The sequence below is a fragment of the Rousettus aegyptiacus genome, unplaced genomic scaffold (assembly GCF_014176215.1).
Source record: "Rousettus aegyptiacus isolate mRouAeg1 unplaced genomic scaffold, mRouAeg1.p scaffold_m13_p_14, whole genome shotgun sequence".
Lineage (NCBI taxonomy): Eukaryota > Metazoa > Chordata > Mammalia > Chiroptera > Pteropodidae > Rousettus > Rousettus aegyptiacus.
Window position 1 is genome coordinate 11,167,136 of NW_023416289.1, and position 17,557 is coordinate 11,184,692.

General features: G+C 50.4%; 1 protein-coding gene across 4 annotated transcripts in view; it reads right to left on the reverse strand.

The window, feature by feature from the left end:
• ZFHX3 (zinc finger homeobox 3) overlaps positions 1-17,557 on the reverse strand; it is a 232,558-nt gene that overhangs the window by 23,764 nt on the left and 191,237 nt on the right. For all 4 annotated transcript variants that reach the window (XM_036232104.1, XM_016146869.2, XM_036232107.1 and 1 more), the window contains 2 exons: positions 2,499-2,632; positions 2,151-2,351 (listed from right to left, as the gene is read on the reverse strand). In XM_036232104.1, coding sequence (XP_036087997.1) covers positions 2,151-2,351; positions 2,499-2,632 — 335 coding nt within the window. The remainder of the gene's footprint in view (positions 1-2,150; positions 2,352-2,498; positions 2,633-17,557) is intronic.

Consider the following 17,557-nt stretch of genomic DNA (forward strand, 5'->3'; position numbering starts at 1 on the left):
AACTTAAAAAACCAATTCGACACTGAGGGCCATGCAAGAATTCCATCTTCTCATGCAGAGAGAGAGAGTACCGGGTCATCCTTACACACACCCCTATGCGATTACATTCCCCACGACTTTCAACTTGATTTCTGAATCCATTAACTTTCTCTCATTGCTAGCAAATTGACTTCCTATAATCAGCACATTTCCCACAATTTGCACACTTTTCAGAAATGTCTGGAAAACATCTCCATTGTCTGCTGTGGAAAGATGAGGTGCACAGGGGATTCTGCATGAGGTGCCAAGCAAAGTCACTTTAGGGAGTATGTTTCTCTGACATAATCATGGATTCTTCTGGAACAGGGTTTATTAACATGGTTCCATGGATGCATTTTAGGGTACCCTTATACTTCCTGGCATTGTACAGGCAATTTTGTATATGCATAGTACTTGAGGGAGGGCTTAAAAGTGATTGTTAAACTTTAATGTACACAGGATAACCCAGGAAGGCTACTGAATCATGTTCGTCAGTCTCCAAAATGGTTGAAAATCACTGCTTTGAGATGCTAGTTAGTAACACCCAGAAATATCTTGGGAGTCGATACCCAAGCAAACACAGCAGTAACATCCCACCCTTGAGGACTAGTGGTAAATGCATAATGACCACAAGACTCGCTACTTAAAAGGTACCTTACTGTTACTGCTTTTCTAAAAATCTGACAATGGACATCTGGAATATAGTTTACACTCTAGTCTCTAGAGATATATAAAAGAAACTAATCGTCATACAGGTTACTAGAGGCCCACATCCTAGACAAGATTTCTATTAAACAGGAAAAGTAACCCCCTCAGCACAAGGAAAATGTTGAAAATACTGAAAACGCTTCACTTCCTGTATCTTTCTGTAATTTCAGGTTCCCAGGGTTCCAGGCATCAGCGGGAAGTGTGATGAGAGGCCTGAGAAAATCCCCCTTGTTGAGTTATTTCCGAAGCTGTCAAAAATGCCGAGGAAACCTGTAACATCTATAGAAACTCACCCATTCTCAGAAGGAGGTTTCCACTTACAGAAAAACTCAACAATGTTCACCAGTCTATTTGAAAATACCCATGGAAAGTGAATTTATACTTGAAACGACTCTGACATGAAACACAGGCTAGGTCGCCTTTGAGTTTCCCACTGGCTGCTAAAGTTCTCTTGATGCATCATCAGTGACATGTTCCTCACGACTGAACGTCATTTGCAACATTATTCATTAATTCTGCATAACGAAATGGATGGGAAATGCTTACAGGTTATATGTCTATGACCCACGGCATTCTGACTACCTCTCTAGGAATCTTCACACAAAGAGGCGATTAAATTAACTTCTTATTACACCACTGTTGAAGTAGGTTAGAGGTGAGAGTAATTCTCCTTAGTAGTTTTTCCTGTACTGATCAAGACAGGGCTTTCGTGGCCATCCCAGCATGTACAGAAAATAGGACATTTGTGTCACTTGCAGAACTTGGACAAGTTTCCACATCACAACTAGATTTAAATCTTTATACTAACCTTTCGTACCACATTTATAGAGGCTGCTTAGAGCCATGCTTTCAAAACAACACGTTCGAAATGCAAACCCTCACTCAAGAACCAACATGTGCTATGGAACTGATCAGCTTCCTGCCATGAGAATCAAAGTGCCCACTTGAGAAACTCTCACACTACAGGGCTACATCCTAGAGTTGAAAGATGTGAGTTCGAATCTCAACTCTGCCTTAAAAGTGACACCGAGTCAGTCAACTTCTCTGAGCCTGTTTCCTCAGCTGTTGATGTAAATGGGTCAAACGCTCCTGAGAGGATGGAATGAGACATAATGGACATAATAGCAGAACGTGACCGGCTCAGTAAAGTTTTGGAGAATCTGAAGACAACTTCTTCACACACGCGGTCAGCTACGCTAGGCCTCTGCGTGCATCACGGAGAGAAGACGACGACAAGGGAAGGTCGAGAAACACATACGTACGCAGCTCTTTGGGCCACAGTCACGCCAAGTCTGAGGCAGGTATGGCAGAACAAAGGTCGCAAAACTAGGACCATTTTTGACATTTCCACCTCTACACTAGTTCTCTCGTCCATGATATAGCATCACCTTTGACCCCCACGGGCCTGCTCCTGGCTGTCTTACCGTCATAATGAGCTTCTCCACGCAGTCGGGTGCCACGCTGTGGAGGTGGGTGAGGTGCAGCTGCAGGTGGATCTTGTTGTTGAGCATGTCCTGGCACAGGGGGCAGCGGAGCATGGGCTGCACTGAGTGCTGCGTCATGGCGTGCACCCGGAGCCGGTTGACGTCGGCGTTGCTGTACTTGCAGTAGGGACACTGGTACATCTGTGGGGCACACAGCCACCCCTCTGGGTGAATCTGCAGCTCCCAGCAGCACCTGTGTGTGTCCTAAGCCCACCCGCCCGAGACCCCTGTCCACCGGTGCCCGAAACACTCCCTCCACCCCACCCCGAGAGCCCCTTCCCGCCTCACCTGCTCCGCTTTGGTCTCCTCCGATGTTTTTGGTCTCTTCGAAGAGAGGGGAGACTCTGAGCTACCTGGGAAGGAGATGCGTTTGGAGGTTGCAGGAGAATCTGTCAGCTCCTTTTCTGCTTGGCTGGACGATCCTGGAAGAAAAAGCAGAAGATGCAATACAGCAGCCAGACCAGGCCAGCTCCCAGAGGGTTTATGTTGGGTGAAAATCAACATTCATTTATAGCACGGGATTTTCTTGAAACACCAAAACTTCAAGTAGGATGAGCATCCAGACTGACTTATCAAGCACGCTGGAAAAGAAGCAAGTGTTTCTTTTTTCCCTTGTGAAGTTTCTGTCACTCCCTGAACAACTGAACACTCAGGAAAAAAGGTAAAGAAATGAACGAGGCTGAGCTGGATTAAGCTAAATTCAGTCTGTTCTGACCTCCCCCAGTCAGGACACAATCTGCTGGCCTGTGGGGAGCAGGAGGGCTGAGGGTGGGTGGGAGAGTGTCACCAACTGCTTGGCCAACCACTAGGCAACCTGAGTTCCAGACACGCCGTTTTCACGGATGTAACTAACTGTGTGCTCCCGACTTCACGGCCCCAGCTCTTGGAATCACAGCACGACAGACACAGCACAGGAGACGTGGCAAATGTGAGCTGGGAACGGTTCGCACGGTTATCCACATACAAACACGGGGGGCGGGGAGGGGGAGTCAAGTTTGGGTTCAGCAACTCGCTTTTTGGGAAGAAGTAACTGAAGAGTGTGAATCTAACTTATAATCTAGCCAAAGCTCCCGACACAAAAGTTGATTCAGAATGAGTGATATCAGGGACCAGTTCCTCTCTGCTTGCCCGGAGCAAGCCCTCTGCACCACGCCGCGCCGAAAAAACCAAAACGGAACACCGACGAACGCGGAACGCCACTCGAGACTTCCGGAGCAACCGGTGGCTGTGGAAGGGTCGGTGGGAGTTCTCCGAGGCACGGAAGGGGACCCAGGACACGCCGATGGGAAAGCGGCCAGGTTTATCCAGGAACGCACAGGTAAACGCGTGTCCCAGCGTGGCTGGGTTTCGTCATTCCGAAACCTGGTCGGCATCTGCGGTTGGACTGTCTCGCTTGTTTTGGATGTGGAACTCCATTTTTTTTTTTTTTTTTTTTAGAATTCTGTTAAAAGCAGCAAGGAAAAAAAAAAAATCCTGATGACAGGAGAGAGAAAATGTATACCCAGTGCCACCACTGGAAAACAATCTGACGTGGCGCCGGGGTCGCTGGTTTCGGAAGCTGAGTTTCCACCCTCGGGGAGGAGTGCGTCCCGTGTCCCCCAGCGTAGTGACCGGCACCGAAACTTGTTCTGATGTGGATACCGAGATGCTGCCGTTACAGATGTGTGCTTTAATAAACAGTCTTAGAAAATCGATTTTGTTCATTAAAATCATAAGGCCACAAAATAATTTTGAAAAAATTGCTAAACGCAGGAAATAATTCCAGGAAGTTGATGCTGTTCCCTGAATGCACATCTTGTGACCTTTAACCCCAGTATCCTGGTAACCTGGTCTACATAAGTTTGTAGGACATCTATTATTTAAAAAGTACAAGGACAAGCATATTACACACAGACCTCTCCTCCTCCCAACACACACATTCATAACAGTACTTTAATCTGTCTCGAATCGACTTCAAACCCATTTTGCTCTTAATGGGAGTTATTCATTTTCACTTGAAAGGTAATACATGACGGCTGGATATTTAATGTGATGGACTGGCTGCCGACTAACTAGGTGCTGGAACATTCTTGGTCGGTTCCCCCAAGGCCCACTTCCCGTCCCCTGCTCCTCCCCCCTCCCCCCCTCCCCAGACCTAATCCTGAGGGACCTGGTGTCCCACGGTTTACACCCCTCAGTATGATGGGCCCCTGCCCGAACAGTCCCGCTGCCGGTATCTTTAATCAGTGTTTCAGGGACTTGAGTCCCCTCTGCCCCTAGAAGGTTCCTTATTCTCCATCATTTTTCCTCTCTGCTTGCTGGTTATCTTCTGTGTGTTAACTCGGGGTAGGCAGAGGCAGTCCTTGGGTGTGGGCTGCTTCCAGCCATCCTTCGCCTCCCCTATGTCCACCTTCAGCCCGGAGGCACTGGCCTCAGGAAAGTGCCACTTTCTGTTCCTCCTTCCGCCCGTGGCAAACCGAGGTACAGACTCCACTCCAAATGCCTGCCCGTCTTTCTGTTAGTCTGCCCGAACTGAAACCACACTTGCCTCCACGGGACCATGACATTACCTCGTAAAGGCCCCCAATCGCCTGCTTACCCCCCTTTTAGAATGACTGTCAGCCGTGCGGGTGCTCGGCAGTGTGAATGAATGGGCACCGAGGCTGACAGCACCCTGAGCTGAAAAGCGATCGCAGCGTAACCCAGTGCAGCATGAGCGTCCTCACGGGACCACAGAGCCCGTCCTCTTCCTGCAATGCTGAACGCGGGATGAACTGTGACAAGGCTGCAGAGGTGCGAATTCTGGTTTCAGAATCCACCCGTCCCCTCTCCCCCGCCAAGCATGGAGAGGAGAACTTTTACTATTTTTTTTTTTCAAACTCTCAAAGTGCTCTGGAATTCTAAAGCTTCTTTATGAGCCCGAGCTAAGGAGTCCCCATAAAGGATTTTTAAAAATAAAATCGCTCACTCATTCCACTTCCTCCCCAGTAACACAACAGCCCCGCTGTAACATGAAATGATACATCCACTGGTGTAGAAACTTCCCAGGTTCATCTCTGTTCGACCCAGGGCGGCATGCGTTTTTCCCGGTTCAGATCTGGAAGAGGACATCAGCCACCGGCAGCTCACTAGCCCCTTCTCTAAAGACGAAGCCATGCCAGTCTCCTAACAGGTTCTGTTCACGCCCAGGCACAATCCCATTGTTTCCTGGGAGATGTGGGGACTGCGCCTAACGCTTAGGTGAACCAGGCCGACAGGCCCTCTGCCACCTTGACCTCAGACATCGACATGCCAATCCCCATCGACACACGGCACCCAAGTCTTCATGTAACTTCCCTAGACAGGCGAACGGTTCTGCGAGTTCTCCATCGGTGTGCTGGATGGGGGTTCACTCAAGGCCACCAGACAGTCCGAGGTGTTTCTCAAGCTGCTTCTCTCTGAACGACTTCAAAAGGGCCAGAGTCTCAAAACCCGTTTCTGCTTCGCTCGCTTCTGTCCCTGGCACCCACTGTCGGCATGAGCCAGCGAGGCCGGGGGAACGCCGGAAGAGCGCTGTGGCTCTCCGCGCTGAAGACTTTTCTAAAGTTTGACTTGAATTCTAGAAGAGGCGTCACAGTCCAGGAAACATGATTTAAGAAATCGATCGCTGGTCCCTGTAAGGCCACCATGACGTCGCAGCAGTGAGGTGGGAGCAGACGCACTCCGGAGGCCGGACGTAGTTTACACACCAGCATCTGGAACCTCTGGTTTAGACTGGTGACGAAAATGCAAGCCACCTCAGGGGTGACTACCTGTGCTGGTTTTCTCACGATGACAGAGTGAATCGGAGACACGCAGATGTCCTCCGACGGGGCACGGCTACGTAAATAATGCCACGGCCACTCTACTGGGTACGAGAAGGCGCTGAAAATGACAGCTAAGATGCAACATGGAAGCGTCCTTGAGAATGTTAATTGGGGGGGGGGGGAAATAAGACACAAAGTGCATTATACCATGGTGCAGCTAAAAAAAAAAAAAAAAAAGACTAGAAGAAAATGATTGCATTTAGGTGATGGCGTCATGGACATTTTCCCATTTTCTAAGTCTGTCATGGAGTTCTATTATTTTTAATATTATAATTAAGGAGTTTAGCATTTAAATTGAACTGCCCGTGAAAATGTGGATATTCGGATCCATACTGTGCAAAACATCAGGCGGTTCCCTTTTTACTTTGCTGGTTGATGCAATTTTTCTCAATTTTGGCAGCTACGGCGTCCGGGAAAACGGGTGAAGTCCCAATGAATCTTCCTCTGACAACATGCCGGGATCCTGGAGCTTCCAAGGGGAGAGAAACGTGGCAAGGAACCACACGCGCGCAGGCCTTGGAAAGCCAGGCCGCGGGACGCCGCGGCAAGGGAGCGCTGGGTCACGCCCCCGCCGGGCCCTGACGGCTCGCGGGCTGCGGAGTCCCTGCCACGCCAGCTTTGTGAGGAGTGAGAAGACACCTGCTCAACTTGCCAGGAGTCCGGCTGCCCTACCTGAATCGTTCGCACGGCACAAAAAGGACGGGCCTGTTCTTGCTGTGGAGCATGGAAAAACTCCAAGCTGGCTTTCTGGGCTGAAGGCCGCCATTGCCTCTTCACAGCAGGGGTGGGTTGGCCGCTACGGCTGACAAGGACAGACAGATGCCGAGAGGCAGGCCTGATTCAAGACTCTCCATCTCACTCTCTAAGGTGCCTCCGCATTCTGGGCGAAAGAATTTCATCTCGAAGGGAAACGTAAGAATCGATGCATCGCTTCCTTAGTGGGGGAATCACCGATGCATAGGGACGTTAGGTCCCGGACGGCCTTTGCTTTCAGCTTCTGTGGGGAAGATTCAACCTCTAAAAATATCTATTTAAAAAGTTACCCCTCTTGACATACTAATTAGAGGGGATAGGGAAGAGGAGAGAGCCCATCCGAGTCTGTGCAAGTTTCCTTTGCCGTTTTCAGACACGGTCTTCTTATGCTCTAAGCATACAGAGTAATTAAAACAAGCCCAGTAAAGCTTCAGGTAGGAAGTGACTTAAAGAAAAAGAAGGGTCTTATAAAATGGCCAAGTATGGAAGAAACACGGCCCCTGGAACGTCACCTGATAAAATCGCTCTTTGTAGGATGAATTCTCAGCCAGTTCCAATCCTCACTAACAAATTTACATCCGAGTCACTGAAATTCTGGCGACAGAGAACTTCGACGCTGTCCTTGCAACACTATAGACGGCCAGAGGATTTAATGGCAACGCAAGCCTCGTTTCTCATCTAGTGACACAGTCGGTACAATTCTGAAGCCAGGCACGACGAGGGGCGGCTGCCTCGTGAAAAAGAAACCTGAAGCAAAACTGGAAATGAAGTAGAAATGGACCCTGAGGGAACCCAGTTTGGGGCTTTCTCTAATTGTTAGTCAGGACTTTGCCCTCCCAAACCAGAAGTACTGGTAGACCTGGTTCATTCCGTGAGCAAAATGCATCTTCTCATCACTCCACACGCCAAGCTGGCTCTGGGGGCAGGGCAGATATTCTTTGCCAGAAGCCATTCTGTCTTTGGCCAGGGACCTCCCATAGGGAGACCCTGGGCATGGGGTGACTGTCCACATTGCTGGGGAGTTTCTTCTGCATCGCCCCTCTTCACCGTGGAGGGGCCCCTGGAGGAGGTACGCAGTGACCCTCTTCCTTCTGGGGGCCCCAGGGTGAGCCCACTGAGAGCCTGCGATGCTGCCTGACGTTTAATCCTTGTGCAGAGGCCAGAGGCGGCCACTACCCCCACTTCTCAACTATCAGACTCTTAGCTAAAGTACCGCTGACATCCCCTCCATCTAAACTTCCATCTCCCAAACCAGCAACATAATGGAGGAGCCAATTAAATGATTATTAATTCATGCTACTTTCCGTAAGCCAGAGGTTCTCATCTCCTTATGTTCCGTAAACCAGCTTGCCACCTGCCCCAGAAATTTACAGCAATCATTTATCTATCTCCATTGACTAAGGAGAAGAAAAAAATCCACGCGACTCCACATACAGTGTTGGAGTTGGGGTGACTGACCCAGCACTCCAGACCCAGAAGCTGCACTAGATCTGAAAACGGTCACTCAGCCCATAAGAAGAACGAAACGGAAGGCACGGTGTGCTCTTGCCACAGCCCTTCGCCCTCAGCTCCTCAGAGGCCTCACGCTCTCTCTAAGGCAGCAAAACGGCCCTGTTTTGCGAGGGCCATCTGCGCCTCTGGACCTCGCGATCTCCACGCCGTCGCTGGAAGTAGAGCCGCTCTTGGCATTTGCTCGCAATTCCCTCCCCAGAGGGGAGGCTAGGATTTCGTACTTGCATCTCCCGCAGAGCTACTGCATTTGATAAGTGGCCAGAAATCTAGCTAAATTCTCTTCCTCCCCTACTACAGAGAACAGCAGTTCTTTTAAAGGGTCTGCTCTGCTGCCAGCTTGGTCTTCAAACACGCAAGGGTCTCATTCCGCCTCCAACCGAGCACTCGAAGATGTTTCAAAGAGGAATCCCGGACCCCGTGGGAAGCAGAAGCACGGGCACAGCCAGCGGGGGTGGCTTCGCGGCCAGCGAAAACCTGGCTTCTCCCTTCCCGGCCGCCTGTTGTGGCACCTGTCTCAAAGTCCAGCCCTGAAGTCAAGAACCTTCTATTCAAAACACAGTGCCGTTCTCAGTCCCTGCAGGCTATGCTGCTCCTGTATACCTCCAGAAAGCATTTTCAAGTGGTACGACCACCTACTCAAAAGGTAGAATATGCCTAGCGAGATACACAGGTCCATCAACCTATCAGATGTGTCTTTCTGTTTCCATAAAGGATTTCAAAGAACATGGAGTTATACTGCAGATGACTGAAAGTGGTACTCAGGGATCAGCTAATTTTCTTTCTCCTCCACGTCAAAATGCTGGACTAGAGAGAGGGCAGCATTTTGAAAATTCCGAAGTTCTTAGGTGTTATTATTTTTTCCTTTTTATTTGGAAATAATTATGGATTCTCAGGAAGTTGCAAGAATAGGACGGCAGTCCCCAGCCTTTGTGGCACCAGGGACTGGTGCTCCTGTGAGAATCTAAGGCCTGGTGACCCGAGGTGGAGCTGAGGCGGTGATGCTGGCGCTGGGGAGCGGCTGCAGACACAGAGGAAGCTTTGCCCGCTCACACACCGTTCACCTCCTGCTGTGAAGCCTGGTTCCTCGCGGAGCACAGATGGGTACAGGTCCACGGCCCAGGGGGTGGGGATGGTAGAGAGAGGTCCTCTGTCCCCGTCACCTAGGTATTGCTTTTTAAGTAGTGTTTAAAGACTTCTAGGTGTTCAATCACTCTTTGTTGGGACCCTTTGCTCTGACCAAACGTCTCTCCCGCTCCCAGACCCGCTCGTCAGAATTACGTCTGCCAAGACTCAGGGCTTGTGCTTCTCCCAGGCGCTTTTCCAGCCTTCTAGGAAAGCTCGGTACCTCTTTCGCCTTGGCGGAGACTCAAGACTCTCCATCCAGTTAGAGGAGAAAGTCAGTCTCCGGGCCTCCTGCCTGTCATTGAGAGAGCATCGCCCCCGGGTTCTCAAACTCAAGTGTGGTCGGAAATGTCCTGGAGGGTTTGTTAAAACACAGATCACCAGCCCCACTCCCTAGAATAGGTCTGATTAACAGAATGTGCATTTTTAGTGAGTTCTCAGGTGACACCGATGGTCCAAAGACCACACTTGCAGCACCACCGTGAGAGCCAAAGCTTTCTGCCATTGGCGGCAAAGCTATCAGTTTGTGGTTGCAGGTGTGGGTGGATGTGCCAACCCAACACTCACCATCTACACTAGGGACAAAAGCCTGGCCTGGCCTCAAAGCTAGGTGATTTTCCCCTCGGGTCAAAGGTAAAAGATTAAATATGGTTGTCCTTTAGGGAATTTGCTCACTCTAAAATAAACAAAGACGGATTTTCCAAGAAATCCAGAATAAATGACCTCCAAGTGACCTGTTAGCAGTGTAATCCAGAATATGACCCACTGCCTGCTCATGTAAGTCCTGATATTCCCACATGTCCTAGAGCAGCGGTTCCCAACCTTTCTGGCACCAGAGCCCAGTGCTCCTGTGACAATCTAAGGCCTGATGATCTGAGGTGGAGCTGAGGCGGTGATGCTGGTGCTGGGGCGCGGCTGCAGATACAGAGGAAGCGTCACTTGCTCACCTGCCGCTCGCCTCCTGCTGTGAGGCCCAGTTCCCAGGCCACACGGACTGGACCGGTACCAGTCAGTGGTCTAGGGGTTAGAGAACCTTACTGAAAAGATGGCAAATACCTCTAGGCACTTCCCGCTTGGCAGAAGGAGAAAGCTGCTTTTTCAGTGCTGGCTTCTCAGGTCTGGGCAACTGAGGCCACACCAGCCCAAGGCGCCCTTTGCCCCAGCTCTGGGAAGGACGCGGAAACCTGCACTAGCCCCTATGTGCGCCAGCCTGCAATCTGGGGATGGGGGATCGTGCCACGCTCTGCGGCCTCTGCCTTGCCAGGAAGCAGCCCCCGGGGGGAGCGGCAGGCCCAGGCTGACCGGGGCTCCAGCTAAAGCCCTACCTCAGAGGCATCAATCTGCTGCACTAATTCCTTGTTGAAATACGCAGAAGGCTGCTTAACTACACTGATCTGAGCCCCCGAAAGGCCGTCCCACGTCCAGTTTCAAGACACCCTGCTCCCTCCATGTCAGGCTTGGGACTGAACCACCAGTCCAAACAGAGCCACCTGCCACCACCTTGTTTAGGCCAGTATCAGCTGACGGTCTATTTAATATGCTCTAGTCATTGGGCTGCCACCACGAGCCTGGCTTCTGCTAGCAGCTGGGGACCAAAGGGACGTGATTTCTTGCCTTGAGGCCTTTGGTCTCTTTTCAGTTCCCCCAGAGTATCCCTCCTCCCCCTGGCAAGGCCTCCTGAGTTGCGCACAGATGCCCTCAGCAGCCGCGGTCACGGTGCTCTGTGAGGGTGGGTGGCCACGGCCAGGGGACACATCAGGGTCTGCATCATTGCTCTGTCCTCCGGCTTAATTACAAGTTCATGACAGCCGTGGACTTGGAGAAAACCAGAACGGGAAGGACCTTAGAGACACTTGAACTGACAGAAGAAAAAGTCCAAAGGTACAAGATGTAGGTCAAAACAAGGGGCAACGTGGGTCACACTCTGGGACCAGGCCGGAGTCGAACGGCAGAGGCTTGTCCAGTCCCCATCGAATCGAACGCTGACTAGGTTAGTCGGGGTCTCTGAGCCCTAACAAGCACAGACTCCCAGAGACTGGACTAGAACAGTACTCTTCCAGGTTTTTCTTCATTCCAAACCTATCTTCCTAAGATGCTTACTAAATTTTAAAGGTGAAACCGAATTTGTGAAAATAAACACATAAAATCTGGGCCCAGCATGGTGACAAGACACAAAGGCTCTGAACCTTACTTTTCAGTACCCTTAACAAATCGACTTTCCCCATGATCCATCAAGGATTTCTTTCTGCTTGTCCCGATTCGGCAAGAGTGTGTGAAAATCTGTATCTGGGGAAGAAAGACATCGCTCAGGCCCCCGAAAGGCTGGAAAATGGGAGCAATGCTCCACTCTCTCCCGTGGGTTTAAAGTGACCAGGAAGACTGGAGAGGTCTCCTCTTGGAATTTTGTGCAGTGCAGAGAGAGAGAGAGAAACACTACACGGAGACATAATCACGACCACGTTTCTCTCGGGCTCCACTGAGTCCCCACACTCAGTCTGCTCACAGTGCGCCGGAGGCCTAGGACACTGACCTTTGTCAAGGGCTGGCGACGCACTCTGGCGCACCTCTGGGGGCTCCTCAAGAATGCATAGTTTTGCATGCTATTCTCCCATGGCCAAGCTCTCTACAGACAAAGGCAGCAGGGCCGCTGGCTGAGTCGCAGCGCTCAGCGGTGTGCAGTGCTGGCCACTTGATTCAGGTCCCGGCCGTGTGACCTCGAGCATTCCGCCCGACCACACTTTCGGTTTCCTCATCTGTCTACGGGATAGGAGCATCTCCTCGCAGGGTTCGTGTGAGGCGAACAAGAGATCAAGCACATGAAGACGACACGGAGTCGAGCACATGATGAGGGCTCCAACATGTGGTTTGCTGTGATTTCATTTTTTAGAAGTGTCTCTGGGAAATAATATGGGTCCCTGTGTGGCCACAGAATCACAGAGTGAGGGGCGAGGTCTAGTTTTAAGGACAAGCAGAGACACGCAAGGTTTGCCTTCTCTGCATATCAACATGGCGCAGTCCTGCAAACCCAAGGGTCTGAGGTCCTAAACGCAGAAACAGAACAACTCGGATTTGAAAGTGTTTATGGTTATGCTGTTAGCCAAGATTGCTAATAAAACATTCAGACAATGTTAAGCACTTGCTAGATGCTGGAGATTACAAAAATAAGTGAACGCAGGGTTGGGCAGAGATGGACAGACAGAGCATGGAGGATTTTAGGGCAATGAAAATTCTCTGCATGATACTATAAGGATGGATATACATCATGGTATATTTGTCCAAACCCGTAAGATGCACAACACCAACAGTGACTTCTACGTAAACTATGGTCTTTAGGGGATTATGATGTGTTGGTGTAGGCTCATCACTGGTTAAACACGTATACCCCCCCCCCACACACACACACACAGTACCATTCTGTTGCGTGATGTTGCTAACGGGGGAAGCTACACATGTGTGGGGCCGAGGATAATGGGGAATCTCCACCTCCCTCTAAATTTTGTAAAAGTCTTATTATTTTTTTTTTTTAATAAACGAATACTTCACAGCCCTGACCATAAAGAGCTGACAACTCTGTTTGACAACTAGAGAACAACAGCATTTTTAAGTTTTCTCCTCCGATCTTCTTTTAACGATAAGAGAAAGCTCCTATGTTATGTGTTTCTTAGCTTTACAATCTGGGGACTACATCGCTGACCCAGAAGGCAAATTGGGGTTTGATCAGAAATCTGACACCCAGGAGTTCCCATCTATGAGTCTTAGTTCTCTCGCCTGCAAAGTCAAGATGATGCTGGACCCAGGAAGAATGTAAGAGCCTAACAAAAGTGCTCTGATATCCCATGAGAAAGGCGCCATAGTTATTTTTTTTGTAAAATCATGACCATAATTCTAATAACAGAGGTGCTTCCCCCATTGGCACAAAAGCTAAAACTGAAACAAAGCAAGAAAGATTAACACGGCCCCTTGGCAAGAACAATATGCAAATCTGTAAGGTATTTTCTATAGTGCTGAAAAATGATTTGTTCCTTAATCTACATTTTCATGGGTCTTTATCTATACTTTGATAATTCTCATGACACTGTAGCATAGTTATGTAATTACATATGACGCTCCTTCTACAAAGTGAGTCCCTTACTTTATTGCCTATCCTGTAACTGCCTTAGCTATCTGCACAAAAATATTTGCTCAGTTGATGCGGCCCCTATATTTCTTACGACTTACCAAATAAATTCTCCAAGCCAAGACCTCCGAATTACTGGAATTCAGGAGAGTCCAGATACGTACCACACCCTACATCTATTTTTGCTTCCCGACATAAAAATAGTTCAAATGGTTTGTTTGCAATTGTGAGACAGAATTCTGCCTGCAGTGGCTTCAAGCAGCCAAGTTATACTGAGAGTGGCCTGGGAAAAAAAAAAAAAAAGGGTGGGTGTGGAGGTGGGGGAGGGGAACGCGTGGACTCTGGCCACACGATTCCCATCTGTGTGCAAAAATGTGAAACCAGAAAACAGTTTCCGCTGGCAAGAATGTGAACCGCAAAGGGGCCACGCAAGCCAGGCTCCCGGCTTTCCCTCGCACGCACCGCACTGCTGGGTGAGGTGGGGCAATGGAACCAAGTGCCGGAAGGGCACAGAATGAGGCCGAAATGGTTTCTGTGGAGGCGGGGTGGTGGCGAATGGCCTGGTTCCCGGCCCACGACAGGGCTGGGACACGGGCGGCCACGCAGAGGCGCCCACATGCGCCTCCCAGGATTCTCCCACCCATGTCCCCATCACACTGAGCTGTGGCAGCAGTGCGATGGGTCCCAGTCACACAGGACTGCGTGCGACTGTGGTGCTCCAATGCCCCACCGAGAAAGGCGGGCTTGGCTCTGTCCCACCTTCATGGAAAGAGCCTACTGGACCCCTCTCCCCAGGCTCCTGACCCACGCGCCCTCGACAAGCCACAGACGAGGAAAAGCCTCCGCAGCCACCAGCTTTCTGACTTTGGAAACGAACACTCTCCAAGATTCTACGCTCTGGCCCACCGCCCCTCCTCCGGCTCTGTCTTTAAGGAGTCCTAGGACTGCAAGAAACCTGAGTCCGAAGTGCCGCTTTACAGGACTGGAAAGTAAGGTCCAGAGACCCAGGGTCAGGCAGCTGACCGCGGCGGCCGAGTCTTGGGCTTCTGACTCCCAGTAGCTGCTCCCAACACACAATGCTGCCTCTCAGCGCCTACCTTCTTCTGGCTTTACGGACTTGATTTAAAAAAAGTTTTGTTTTTTGGTTTTATTTTAGTTCCATTCCATTCTCTGTCACAGATGACATTTCGGACACCAAGTTCCCCATACAACGGCATCCCTATTTATACAAAGCTGTACACAGCAGCGGGAATGGGGGGAGCGCTGGTAATAGATTTCCACCAGGATGTGTCTGACCTGCTTTTTTTCAACCTCGGTAATTACAAAGGCAGTGGGTCTGCAGGAATTATTCATACACAGCGAGAGCAGTGCTCTATACATTTATGTTAAACATGTCAAACCCGATTGAAATCATGCCTGCCAGCACCCTATTCCATAAACACACTTTTCCCCAACAGTCACCGAGACCTTGCCAGCCCATTAATACCTCCTTTAATAGCAATCTTCCATAGATTCAAATCAGGGACGCTCCACTGCACTAATTGCTCTGTGTTAGGTGAGCATCATGGATTTAAAAAAAAAAAAAAAAATTAAAATAAAATCCCTTCAGGCCATTTCCCAAGAAAAACAGCACTCAAACGATAATTCCAACTCAAACTTTTACAAAACTATGAATAGGAACATCATTTAGGGGTTTCTGAAGCATTATCATGGTGTTAGCTGAAGTTGGGCTATTCCCCTCACTTTTGTTTTGTTTTGTTTTGTTTTTTTAAAACGCCAACACCCCTTTGGTCATCTTGTCTCAAATTAGCTTAACTAGACCCCACTTAGTGCTCTGTGGCTGGAAACCAGGGCGGCTACAGTATTTAAATAACCATCTTGCTATGATTCTTTGCCAAGAGTTCAATTTTTCCCCTAATTATTGGTGATAAAGCATCACATTAATTGCGTATCACTTAGTTCATAGCAATTAATGATTGATTGGACAATCACTGCCTTAATTATTGTTCGGTTGCTGACACTGGGGGCTCTTCAATCTAAAACACACACTTTCAAGTCCACACTGCTAAAAGAATATAAGGGATCATTTTCACATCTCAAAACAGAAAACCACAAAGTTAGACAGGGGAAATGGCTATGCATTAGGGAAAAGGCTTTGCTTCGAAGACCCTTCCTGCACCCCCCGTTGGCCCACGAGAGACGCTGACACTTGCTTGGGCAGCTTGTGCGTGTGAACCCGGGCTGGGGCCGGTGGGTGTCACTCGTCCACACGGCACCCGAGGCACCACGAGGCTCAGGCCCTCGACCAAGGTCATTGGCTACCTGGTGGGCTTCACACCTCCAAATCTAGAGTTCTCTGCACTTCGCCAACCTGCGTCCAGACTGACCACGACGCTGGCTGATGACAAGGCACAGTCACCTTGGACGCACGGGTGGCTGGTCGTGCTGCCTGCACCACACAGCTCCAGGAGAGTGAGTGCTGCTCCTCACACGTGGACGAGGACGACGAGACCGCGTGACTGGACGGCACGGTGCCGCCCCCGGGGAGCCGGCCCCTGGAGAGAGCGCATGGCAGAGCCGTCTGCATGCCTTCCGACAACGCGCCTGGGCTCCGGGACTCAGCAGAGCCGTCTGCATGCCTTCCGACAACGCGCCTGGGCTCTGGGACTCAGCAGAGCCGTCTGCATGCCTTCCGACAACGCGCCTGGGCTCCGGGACTCAGCAGAGCCGTCTGCATGCCTTCCGACAACGCGCCTGGGCTCCGGGACTCAGCAGAGCCGTCCGCATGCCTTCCGACAACGCGCCTGGGCTCCGGGACTCAGCAGAGCCGTCTGCATGCCTTCTCACAACGCACCTGGGCTCCGGGACTCAGCTCACGTCTCCCGAAAACGGCGGGGAGCGCAGGTGACCGCTCAACGGCATCTATCTCATGGAGAGGCGCGAGAGTCCAATGAAATAATGTACATGAGGTATACAAAGTAAAGCGTCCTGCCTCTTGTTCACATCGTGGCACACGCAGAAAGTGACAGCCATCGGCAGCCCCCCGGCCCACCTGGCCAACCCGAGGGCTGTGGGAATCAGCACCCCTGTGCGCCCCCGAGCCATTCACGGCATGCCCGCCAGGAAGGACAGATGTGACACACTCAGACGGTGCCTGGCACCGAGTTAGAGCGCAACGATTTCACTTCTACGTGGGATGTAAAACCGAAAGCAGCAAATGACCCAGACAAACAAAAGCTCATAGACGCACACAACGGCTCGGTGGTGACCGGGAGGAAAGGTCAGAGGGGGTGAAGGCGGTCAAATACATGGTGACAGAAGGAGATCTGACTTTGGGTGGTGAACACACGGTACAACAAACATGTGACGCATTACTGAATCGTACATTTGAAACCTGTATAACTTTCAATTAACCAGTGTCACCCCAATAAGTAAAAAAAAATAATAATAGGAAAGTTATTATACCTGCCCTGCCTTCTTTCAGGGTAGTTTTGAGTAGCTCGAGCTGCACTGTCTGGTATGTCGCTACAAGCCATGTGCAGCCATTTAAATTAAATTCACTAACTTCCAGGGCTCAATAGCCACACGTGGCTAGTAGTTACTCCACTGTACGGTGGAGATGCAGAACACTTCTGTCGGCACAGAAAGTTCCATGGGGCGCACTGATCTCTAGGAACAGTGTTCCGACGACTGTGGCGGGTCCCCGAGGCCCCACTGGGTGCCACGCTTCCTGAGGGCGAGCCTGCCACCTCACGGAACTTGGGATGAGCGGAACTCTGCACAAGGGGAGGGCCCCCGGCCCCCGACTGGGGACTGGTGTTGTCGTGTTCTGCAGGACTAGCCTGCTTGTCTTGCTGCCACTCAGGTGAAAGACCCGCCATCTCAATAAAAGCAGCCCAAAGTGGGCTCCCAAAGACACCAAAAAAGGAAACAAGGGTACCGTTCCGATGTGCAAATAACTAAAAATTTTTAGTGAAGAGTCTCCATTCCTGCACAAACCCCCAAACGACATAATCGAT